General features: G+C 33.0%; 1 protein-coding gene across 8 annotated transcripts in view; it reads left to right on the top strand.

Moving 5' to 3' along the window:
* The window catches only part of CADM2 (cell adhesion molecule 2), a 1,002,810-nt gene extending 990,449 nt beyond the window's left edge, over positions 1-12,361 (top strand). For 5 of the 8 annotated variants that reach the window (XM_070488673.1, XM_070488674.1, XM_044750269.2 and 2 more), the window contains 2 exons: positions 7,565-7,690; positions 8,491-12,361. In XM_070488673.1, the coding sequence (XP_070344774.1) occupies positions 7,565-7,690; positions 8,491-8,609 (245 nt within the window). In that variant the 3' untranslated portion in view covers positions 8,610-12,361. The remainder of the gene's footprint in view (positions 1-7,564; positions 7,691-8,490) is intronic. The other 3 variants (XM_014865914.3, XM_044750268.2, XM_070488675.1) reach the window with 1 other exon arrangement.
* The last annotated feature ends 214 nt before the right edge of the window (positions 12,362-12,575 follow it).

The raw sequence follows: 12,575 nt of genomic DNA, 5'->3' as shown, positions 1-12,575 counted from the left end.
GTGGTTTTATTTTTGAAGTGGCTCTTACCATACATTCCAATATCGCATTTGATCCACCTTTCTTCTCCTCTGTTCTTGGTTCATTTAGCTCTAATGGAACTAATGGAACTAGCTCTAATGGAACTGTGTTTGGCGACTTTTGCATTGAGGGGCACTTGTTTCTCTTCACTAATTCCTCTTCTGTTCATTCCAGCTTTTCCTCACTCTTCTCTTTTTCATTGAATGCTATTCCTAGATTTATCAAAGATTTCTCTTGACTTTAACTTCAGACTTAATTAGCAACTTTCTAGTCTACTATTTAATTCACTGCTCCATATTTATTTCTGAATTAATGCTGCACTATTGATAAGGAACCTGTTGTCTGAACCCTGACATTTAAACAGTTTTGTAAATAGTTTTTATTAGATTAGAAAACAGTAAAAATTTCTTGCCAACCTCATGAATAGGTAAATTAGTATGCTTATCACTCTACATGTCCTTAGATTTTTATCATTGTTTTAAAAAAATTATAGTTGTTAATCCAAATTTGGCTTTGAAAATGTATTTGCTTTAATATATAATGACAATTATTTTCTTTTAAAAATGGTCTTGGAGCCTAATTTTAAAATATTTACATGAAATGATTTTAATTTCAGTTCTTATCTACCATTTTATTCAAACTGGAAATCATATATGATAATTTTAAAAAGATATTTATGTCAAATAATTCTAAAATGAATTAAAAACTATGTAGCATTTATGATTTCTGCATGCTATGATCCTAGAATGTCAGATATTTTTTCTTTAGAGTTGATACTCCTTATTTTAAGGGGAAAAATAAATGATAGACTAACCACTTGATAATAGAAATCCTCAGCAATGATAGAATTACATAATTTAGGATTTCTCCACATTAAGATTTTAAATAAAACTCTGCTTTATTTTCTACTCTTCTAAATATCAGAAATTACTAACCCTAAATATTATTTGACACAATTTTCTCTTTGAGATCCTTTATTGAGTCCAATAACCCTAACTGAAGATGCTAAACACAGAGAGTTTTAATTCTACAATATTCTTTGTGTTTTTGTGTTGTCAAGTAAAAGAGACTGCTAATACATCGCCAAATCTATTGGAATTTACTCGCTCCAGTATTGACAGGAACTCTAGCAAATCAGGGCTAACACTCAAGAATGAATAATGGTCTTTAAAGATATTTGATATATTTATCTGAATAATAATACAGACTTGGCTATCTGTAAAGAAATTTCAGAAGGTTGTACTTCATCGTTTTATTGCTATGACAGTAGGAGAGGAATGAGAGAAAAGATATATGAGAGATTCCTGCTGAGACTTAGCCATTTAAATTATGTATGCTCTCTGCATTCAGGGGATACTTACCTGATCCTCAAGGTCAATCACTTGTTTTAGTAATTAAAAATAGAATTAATGATAAACTTTTAGTTTTAACAGTTATGGGGGGAATAAAAAGCATAACCAACAGTGTTGGCTTTTTTTAAAAAAAAATTACAAGTCGAGATACAAAAGTAGCATTCTCTATACCCATACTATCTTTGAAATCTTAAAAATCCTAGGACCATATGTTGACTTATTTTGTCGATCAAATGAAGGCTACAGGTTGAAGTGTTTCCTTCGTTGATTGTAAGAGCATATGTAGAACATTCTCGAATAGGGTCAAACAAGTGTGTGTTAATAGATTACTCTCACTGAAAGACAATAATATGTCTATAAATGCATCTGAAACCAAGTGAAAATATATGCAGTGATGAACATGATAAATTTAAATTGATCCGAAACAAATTCTAACACATCAAATTGTCTTACTGCAAAAAAAAGGGGGGGATGACCTACATATTATCTGAGGTTCTACTGTGAAAGTGAAGGTTGTAGGCAAAAATATATGAAATAAATCAATGAAATCTCTCACCATAATGATTTATATCCAAAGGCTCTTTCTCTACTCCATCCGCTATATACAGATGTCATATGATCCATATTTCGGTTACAAGAATAGTTTCTGTAGTTGGATTGATCTGCAGCATTACAGCTGAGCAGGAATAAAGACCAGCATCAGAACAGAGAACGCTTCAAAACATCTCAACGTTAAGAATTAAAATACAGAGTAAAAGAAGAGAAATAATGTATGCTCAGCAAAAACAAACATTGTCCCAGATGTATAAATGGAATTGTTATACTAAAATGAAAAAAGTATTATAAAGCTACCACTTTTTATTATCAATATGATAAAACTGTTTAAAACATCTACTAAGTATGGAGTGGGATTAAATAGAGACTGTAGTTAAACCAAAGTCACAATTAATAAAAAAATCCTTTTGGAAGAAATAAGAAGAAAAATCTGTGATAAAAAATCAAATCAACTAAACAGAGGATAAACTTAGGAAATATAACTAAAACAAAATGAAAATTAGTAAGAGGATTATAAAAATAAGAAAGATGGAATGACATGTATGTGACATAAAATATGGAGTTTCTACCAGTGCATAATTGGATTTTCCAAGAAAGAAAATAGAATAATAATTATTAATCAAAAGTAGAGTAGAAAAAAGAATTCATAAGCCAAAAACAAATGAACTAATCTGATTTTAATAAAAAAGTAGATTGAAAATGATGCAAAACTCTGACTAGAGATAAACTGCAAAATATATGTAGGTAAAATATCTAAATATAGTGGAAGAAAAAACCAAAGAATTCTGATAGCAATCATGCAGAGAAGACAGGTCACTTAAAAAAGAATGGAAAACAAAAACCTGAACAATTTCAGGTTTATTTGAGGAGAAAGGAGAGGCAAAACAAATATTCAAGACACTGACATATTGTTCTGAATTATTAAGTCAAAAAGATAAAAATCTGGGCTTTTTTAGCCAGTTAAGTGTTTATTCATAATAAAATAATACTTAGATAGTCAAAGTTCAAGGATGTTGTTACCATGAAATTTTCTTTTGACAAGATGTGTGCTACGTATCATCAAGGGATGAATATCTTTGCTATCAAATTTCAGGGAAATAGGAACTGTAAAAGTAACTCTAGCTGTTGAGATGAGGAAAGAGACCAACACTGTCAAAAGGAGGACTGTAACTAGTCCATTTAGATTTTTTATGCAATTCTGACATCATCAGAATCAGGATGATATCGTCATTATTGTACACAAAGCACTAACTAGTGCAGTAGAAAAAAGGAAAATATAGTCCTGATATCCATAATAGAAAGAAAGACTTTAAGGGAACAACTGAAACACTATTTAAACTGGAAGGAAAATTAAGTAAATTTGATGGTCAGGAAATAAAAATGATAAATATAATCTTGACAAATACTAGACATAATCTTTAGAAAATAAAGGAAAAAAGGAAAAATGAATGGCACTACAAGAAATAAGTTATAAAGTTTAATGAAAAGGTAATAACATTTTAAAATATTTTTAAAACAATATTAAAATTTTCAAATTATTAAATATTAAAATATTTAAAATTGGAAATATTAAAAATCTATGCCACTTAATAGAAAACACTAAAGATTTGAATAATTGAAGAATCATACTATGATCCTGGAAAATGCACTATACAAAAGAAAATCTATCTATAATTAGTATAATCTCAATAAATGATCTGTTGTAGTTTTGTTTCTTGCAAAATTATTCTGAACCTGATCTAAGAGTTCTCCTCCAAGACATTAAAATGATTTTTAAAACTACAATGCTAACTGCCCAAAAAATTGAGATTCTACCCAGCTAAACAATGATTTCTCCCAATATAGTCTCCGAACCCCAGAGAGTGTGCGCTCCTATTGGAAGGTGAAGAGAACAGGGTATGGAGTCCTGTGGGCTGGTACTCAATGATCTTCGGGAGAGGAGAGAGAAGACGGGTGGCCTTGAGAGAGCTCAGACTGGTGGATCTGTTGGAGAGGAGTTGGATCACCTTAGTTTTCATTCTCCCCATCTCCAACACTCAGATTCCCCTGAAAACTCCAACAAGCCTCCTGAAGAAAAAAGATTTCATTTTGCCGTAGGCTATTTTTTTTCTTCTATTCATCCCTCCACATTGACCTAAAGGAACACAGCTTAGGTTTTCAAAGTTGTCAAATGCCTTTATTTTGAGAAACATAAAAACTGAAAACATAACTTCAAGATTATTTCTAGACTGATCTTTTTTTTTAATCAAAGTTAGTTCTTCAGTTTCAGTCAGAATCAGAACCTATACAGGAACTGGAGATACTGAATCTATATTATAATTTTTTAAAAACCCTGTGATACTAGTGTAGGATTGCATGTATAGATCCCTCAAATAAAATAAACTAGAACATGCAGATACATAATATATGTAGACACTTAGTTTATGGTAAGTGGTAAACGCTATTGATGAAAGTAACAGTGTGGGGGACAACTGGCTGTCAAATAAGAATTAAAGATATATTTTACATTTTAGCCTCAAACTATAGACCAAAATACATTTTAGATGGATTAAAGTATAATAATAAAAGTGTTGGATGACCACATAAATCTGTAAGTGTACAATCTTATCATGGCAAAAGCATTTCAAATCACGACCCACAAGTCAGACATCATAACACAAAAGTTTGATAGATTTAATTACATAAAATTGTAAGATTTATCTATGGCTGAGAAGATCAAAAATGAAGAATAAATTTTTAACAATTGCTAAAAGTGTTCATCCTTTATGTAGAGAGCTATTAAAACAGAAAATTTGAGTGGGAAAATGGTGAAACTCCATAAAAAACATTGCAAAATTAATGAATTAATATGGGCAAAAATATTTTGACGCATTTATGTAAACTTATAATTTAATAAATACAAAATATTTAATACCTTTCAGTATTAGATTGGCAAAATATTTTTAATTATATTATCTAATGTTAGTACTGTATGGGGAAAAGAACCCTGGGTGCAGTTCGCAGAGGGTTAATTTGTGTAATCTTTCTGTAATATAATTTGGTGATATTTATCAAAAGTCTTCACTTCTTTGATCCAGCAATACCACTTCTCAGAATTTCCCTTCAGGCAATAAGACAGGCACAGAGATGTATGAACGAGTGATTTCTCACTTCCCAAAAAGAGTGCTCAGCTTTGAGAGACATTCAACAAATAAAACGGATGTGATTTATGATGCTCTGTATTTGGAGACTTGAGAAAGTGGTAGGAGTTGAAGCTGATTGTAAAGTATCTAAGCAAGGAGCAGGAAGAGGGATTTCAGAGGCGTGGCAAGTTTATTTTTTGCCTTTTTTTTTCTTTGAGATTTATAGTCAATGCCAGAAATTAAAGGAAATACAAAAAACTATCTAATAGGAAACTAAACAATAGCTGCTGTAACAGATTAACTTTAATACTCAGTGTTTTGAAAATAAAGTTTTAGTTTTTCCTCAAGCAGTTCAATACATGTATTTGTAGTTGGGCAATTTTCTTCCAGGTGGAGATTCAGTGACCCACGGCTTCGCTTCTTGTGGCTCCCTCATTTTCAACCTATCTCTCCCAAGACCACCCTGGAGGGTTACACATGGAAAGTTTTTATTGGCTGGGCCTTCACTCAGTTGTCTAGAACACAAATCACATGGTTATATCCAATGGCAAGCAAAGCTTGAAAATGTTCAGCTCTGTGCACTGAAAGAAAAGGAAACAAGTTTGTTGTCAGAGATTTCTAGCTCAATATTCAATATTCAATAGATCAATATTCTCTTTTCACCTCTTTTCCCTCTGCAAACCACTACCCTACCCTGTCCAAAGAGACAACCTAAAGTCCCATCAAGCCAATGTACCCAACTCAACGACCAAGGTCCTCAGATATGCACAATCCTCTTCATCATATCTGGATGCATTAGTCCAGGCACAGATGAACCAAAAGGAAGTTATTAATGCTCCTCTCCACCCAAACACAAAACACAATGATAGAACAGAGCCAGGAGAAGTGATTCTTAATATAAATGACCCCGTTTGGAAATAAAAGAAGAATGGGAAACACTGAGTAGTCACTTATCCACAGCAATTATGAAAACATGCCAGACAGACATCAAAAGAGCCCTCTGCCTTAACCATAGTTGTAGTTCTTTGAAGAAACTGGAATCTCCTCTGTTCCTTCTTTTCTGCTTTCCCCAATTCTACCCTCCAGGAAGTTCAGCCTTGTCAGTCATACTGCATGGCCACATCTGAAGTGGGTGTTTGGGAATATGGCCTCCATGTGGACTACACAGCTTTTATAGTTAACTCCTTGCTTTTTCCAAGTTTGGAGATCCAAAGGTTGTTTGAAGTTTCAAATAGTCATACTTTTTTATTCTATCTGGACACATGCTTCTTTGGCCCAATGTTTCCATTAAAAACACGTTAGACTCCTAATCTATTTGTCATATTCATGTGCCTATAATCACACTCCAAGATCTTTTGAAGGTATAATTGCCAAGCCTAATTTATTTCTTCACTTTCTTCCTCCTCTAAATCCCTCTTCTGGACTATAAGCAACTATGATGAGGCTGTCTGCAACAGTGGGAGGGTGGGCAGTACACTCAATCTGATCTTTGCCTTAGGGCTGAGCTTTTCATGGATTTTCTTGCTCAAAACTTCACTCAGTTTTATCCCTTATTGTGCAACTTCTACAAATAGTTGATTTTCCAAACTTTTGAGTATCCAAATGTGTGGGTTTTCTTTTGATTTTTTTTTTTTTTTTTTTTGGTTTCTACTTGAAAACAGGCTACCCTTTACTGGGCTCATTTCTTTCCTGTACTGTCTTACTAAAGGCAGAATGTAAAAGTATGTCATTAATGTTTATCTTTCCAAACACTTCCTCGAAAGCTACAAAGCGAACAGGCACTTAATCCTCAATTGAGTATTCATTTTCCTCCTTCTATCAATAACACTTAACAGTTTCTATCACCCTCCTTTCCTTGAAATACGTTCTTCCCTTTGATCAACTACAGTGTACTCTCTGGGATGTTTTCATACCTCCCTGTTCTCTCCTTCTCCATCTGCTCTGCTGGAATCACTTCCTCTTCGTGGACTTTGAATACAAGAGTTCTTCAGGGCGCAGTTTTCAGATCTCTTCTTCTCTCTATCTAGACTCACTCCCTAAGGAGTTCATCAGTTTCCATAGTTTTAAATAATGTTTCTATAATGATAAATCTCAAGTTCTCATCTCTAGCCCCAGCCTTTCCCATGACATAATTTTATCTACAAAATGGTATAGTTGTGTTCATCACACGAAGAGATATACACACACACATATTTTCAGATGGAGGAGAGGAGGAAGGAGAGGCATAAAACTATGCAAAATCATATTGTGTGTATTTGTTTATCCAGTCTCCCCAGTTTAAAATGTAAGCTCTATGGCAACAGTGATTGATAAGGCAAATGTTATATCCACAGTATCTTGTATGTTATAGATACACAATAAATATTTGTTGACTAGACTATTGGTGTAATACATGTTAATGAAATTTTACTTTAATAGAAATGTGCTAATTTTCAAAATAACTCATTTTAATGCAAATATGCACTCTATGACTAAACAACACACTAGTTTGAGCAATATTTTCTTCTTTTTCCCAGATCCCAATGCTCTGGCTGGCCAGACTGGCCCTGATCATGCTCTTATAGGAGGAATAGTGGCCGTCGTTGTATTTGTCACACTGTGTTCTATATTTCTGCTTGGTCGATACCTGGCAAGACATAAAGGTAGGTTACATTTAGTAAAGTATTCTTAATTTTGGCCAAAAAATTTCTAAAGACTAGCTTTATCATGAAACATTATATGAGTGTGTGTGTATGTGTGTGACAGAGAGAGAGGGGAAGAGAGTGAACTAAATACTAAATTGTTTCAGGGAATTCTTGATTATTTTACTCAACTTTAAAGTCGGATTGTCTTAGCAAAATAATGTTTAGCTAATGGCCAAAAGTCACAGAATGAATCACTGGCTCAGAAAAAAAATAGAAGCAAGTTTTTAATTTATCTCTAGGACTGAAATTCAACTATAATCTTAAGGAAGTGGTGTTTTTGTTTGTAGGTTGATGGACACACATGTGGCCACGGTAGTGAGGAAAATACATAATTTTTTTGCAATGGCCTAGGTAGCAAACTATTGATGTAATCTACTTTTAAATGGAGTTACCAAAATGAATGGTGACATATCTGATGTGATCATTATCAACATCTTAACAAAGGACCCTGATTGCTACAGCTGCGGGGATCACATGGTCCATATCCAGCATTGAAGAAATCAGAGTGCTCAGTACCCAATTCCAGTTTGGCTATTGCCTCTAGTTAACCTGGCTATAGCTTTATCTACAGCATGTACCTGAAAACTGAGAAAGTCTGCAACTTTAGAAGGGTGAATTGTGTGGTTTATTTATGCCTCAGAATATGTCCCAACATAGAAGAAATCTGGCATAAGTTCCTGCCTAAATGACTGTAGCTTCAATGCTGGCTGTTTTATTAGTCTCACAGAACTAACATATTTTTCTTCCAAAACCCATAGGAACGTATTTAACAAATGAAGCTAAAGGAGCTGAAGATGCACCAGATGCTGACACAGCCATTATCAATGCTGAAGGCAGCCAAGTCAATGCTGAAGAGAAAAAAGAATATTTCATTTAAAATGCAGGCCGAGATCTGAGTTTTACTTATCAGGCTGGCTGCTGGAGAAAACTGGCTGTCATCTTCCGGAATTTATTTCTACCATCTTCTGCTACCCTTATTCACTTCCATACCGTCCTGCTCTCAGTAGCCAGTGCATACCAACAATCAGCTGTCGAAAGCATCATTCTTTAATTACTGTACCATCCATAATGCAGGACATTTCTTACTGCCTAAATTCCACACCATTGCTCTTTTAACATACAGTGCTTGAATATACAGCCTTAACAATGTTAATCATCTCCTTGGATCATGGTATTAAATTGTTTTTATACATTGAAAAAAATGTATGCAGAGGTTTTTTGCCCTCATTTTTTTCCCTCTAAATCATAGACATTGTCAGTTTGCCATTGAACAGTTTCCACAGGAACAGGATTAGGGAACGACCTAATGTGCTTAAGTTTAATCAGAGATTAGAGGTTTACAAACAATGTTTTCTACTTGTCTATCCTCAAAGACATTTTGGAAACATATGCCCTAGGAAACACTGCAGTATAGATTCTGGAATGTTTGAGATATACTGGTAAAGCTGTATCAACTTGCTATTTAAAAATATAGTATTTGATACAGGAGCCATGTGTATGAATTGCAATCACGACATGACATCTTATATAATTACATAGATCCCACCACTAGGTTATTTTAGCTTCATTTACCAATAAATTCTTACAAACATTCTACTGCTTGAAGAATCACAAAGATTTCATTCGTCTAATTTGATTCTATAATTTATTTGCTCCACAAGGACTCACCTGCCTAAACAAAATGGAAGTATCCATAGGGCACAATTTTGAGACATTTTAGTATCTGTATATAGTGCATATAATAAATCCAATTAAACATTATTTGATACATATTTAACTTTTTTGGCTGTAGGTAATTCAGTCATAAGTAAGCATTTTCTAATGTCCATTATATCCCTTTAGATATTACTTAAACCAATATTATAAGTAGATAACATGTATTAGTATTTTTGTCTGTATGTCCTAGCACTGTTCAACAACAAATTTTTCTAGTTCTTGTTAATTTTGATTTGTTATACAATGGAAGCACAATGTTATAAGGAAAGGTAATTTTAAGCTAACAACCAGTGCACAGCCTCAGGTTTTAAATTACAACCACAGTTGAATAATAACCTAAAAATAAACTCTTAGTTTGCTAAAAATTTACAAATTTTAATTTGGCAGTTCCAGAGCTGCTCACCTATGTTGGTTTGCCAAAAAGATATGTTTAAGATATGTTTTCTGTATAAATGAGCTAATCCTTTATATTAAATTCCTGTCTATGCATTTTGTGAGGTACAAACTTATGAAACAGTGAGTGATAGAGAAATTTCTGCCATGCTTTTTACTCCAAGGTGAAAGTCTCTTTCTCTGGATTATTTCTGAAATTTTGGTGTATTTAACCATTAAGAAATGCTGTATTCTTAAATATGACACAGAGTCAATCTAAAGTCGTATTATTTCTTCTAGTCAAATACAATATTGCTAGATTAGTTCTCATTAAATATATTATATACTAAAGATTAAAAATCCAGTTAGATAAAAATTGTTTTCCCATTCACAAGCATTGCACCTTTAAGAAGAAAATAAATATGACGATATGGTAGCTATACTTGTGACGTCTGAAAGCACGATGGCCTATGGTTTAAAAATATCTTGGAATTTATTTTTGGGAAATGAGAATGGTTGAGTATGACATCATGTGTTAATATCAAATGAAAGACAAGGGTGCTGTGTCTTAGATTATTTATCAGAAAAGTATAAATCTTTTAAAGACAACGTTAGAATTTTTAAATTGTTTTTTTTTGATTGTTGAAGCATTTATCTTGTTGATTTCTTACAAAAGAAAAAGGACGATGTCAGTCAAGCAGCACTTTTTCAGAATATACAGAACATAAATAATATGATGTGGTTGAGTGTTAACATAATAAATCATATACAGTATGACATTTTAAAGAAATAAGTCTGCATTGATGTGATTGCATGCTTGTTTTTACAGTTCACTCCATACCATCTGTGGAAAAATGCAATAATATGTTAATATAGTATGGTAGTTTGAGAGAATCAGGTAGGTGCTACTAGACACATTGAAACTAGAATAGGTTTATAAACTGTTCATATCTTTCAATGCATAATCTTTAGAAAGACAAAGCAAAATTCATCCTGTTAGTAAAAAATGGAAAGGTTCTTATTACAGAAGTAGGTGGTATAAACTGCATCATCAATTACTATTTAAAACCTAATTTCAGGATGCACTTACAAAATTGCTACTCTTCATCGACGCTGTATTTACATCCCTCTTCATCTCGTCTATATTCTACTTGGCTCCAACTGCTAAATTGTTGCCTAAATAACTGAATCATTATTTATAGCACTGTAAAATTAGAGATCCAAAATTGGTTGCATTGCAAGATTTTTTGACTCTTTTAACCCTTTAGAGTAATATAAAAACTCACTAGAACTCTTTAAAAGAAACTAACTGGTGTATTATGTGATTCACAGGCTCTAATCCAAATGTTTTGCTGGTTAAAATAAATAGATTTGAATTAGGTATCATTTTTAGTTAATGAAAAAAATAGCAATGGAATTATATTTTCCTATCTTTAAAAAAATATTTGATTTCCACCAAACAAAATAAATTGTAAACATTCTGCTCATTTCTATAAAATCAGGAAAAAATATGAAATAACATTTCTAAATGGAATCATGTCAATTGCAGTGTCTGAAATGTGAACACTCGTATGTACAGGGAGTCCAATTCTGTCTCTGCTGGGTGAGCACAGTAGCTACGGAACTTGTTGGCAGGCATGTGCACACAGTCACACCCCTAGTAGAATATGGAACGTTGTTCTTTACCCACGGTAGCCGTTCTCTGCCAGTGTACTGTTTACAGTGTAGATTGATTGTCCTCCATCCAAAAAGTGTAAACAGCAGTCTTCTTTTCCTTTTTTCCATTTTTGAGTGTCCTAGATAGAATGATTATCAAAATTAGGGAAAAAAAAGGAAAGTTTGTGAGTGCAAGAACAAAGACAGAGAGCATGAGCAGAGTATTGATGTGTGTGTGTGTATGTGTGTAATTGAGAGAGAGAGAGAAAGAAAGAGAGAGAGATTTCAACTTGTTTTCTTTTACCAGAGAGTCCAAGAAGCAGTTTAAGGAACTTGATTTTGGAGTTTAATCTAGAAACTGGATGAACTCGTATTGATTCAAGACGCTTAATATTGCATTGAAACTCCACAATTAAAATAATAAATAGAAAAAGAAAAATAACTTTCCTAAATATGGCAAAGAAGCTAACACCTCATTTATTTTTATTTCTTTGTAAAAATATAAATATCTCAGTTAAAAGGACAGGCTCACTTGTAATTATGTACTCATGATTGTAACAGCATTGAGATTCCATATAGGCACATGTACAGCAGCTGTCTGACGGTGACGGTTCTTCCATGTAACATAGCAGTTATCGTGTAATTTAGTGCCACTTATTGCAAAGTGTTACCAAGGGGAACATTTAAAATCCTTTTCCTTTTCCTTTGGACATCAGGATAATTTAATGAATGATAAATGTGAAATTTTGTGTTATGCTTTTTAATTGTGGAGAAAATGAAAACTTCATATCTTGCTGCAACTTCTCATGTTGCTAATTACTTAGAACCCTCTACAAACGCCCAATATTATCCCCCTTTGCAAATGGTAATCTATGATGAATATACAAAACAAAACAAACAAACACAACTGCCAACCACAGCTGAAATAAATGAAACATCTAACGAGAATTACTGAGTAATGCTTTTTATTAAGTGGCACAAAGTACACACTAAAAACTATGCAAAATATAGGTAACTACAGTGTGCGTACATGTAAGTATCTTGTACTTGCTGTGTATGGATGTTGGAAACCCATGTAATTATAATATGCATTTTGAAT

The sequence above is a fragment of the Equus asinus genome, chromosome 18 (assembly GCF_041296235.1).
Source record: "Equus asinus isolate D_3611 breed Donkey chromosome 18, EquAss-T2T_v2, whole genome shotgun sequence".
Taxonomy (NCBI): Eukaryota; Metazoa; Chordata; class Mammalia; order Perissodactyla; family Equidae; genus Equus; species Equus asinus.
Note: the sequence above shows the minus strand (reverse complement) of the source record. Positions and strands in the feature narration are given on the sequence as shown.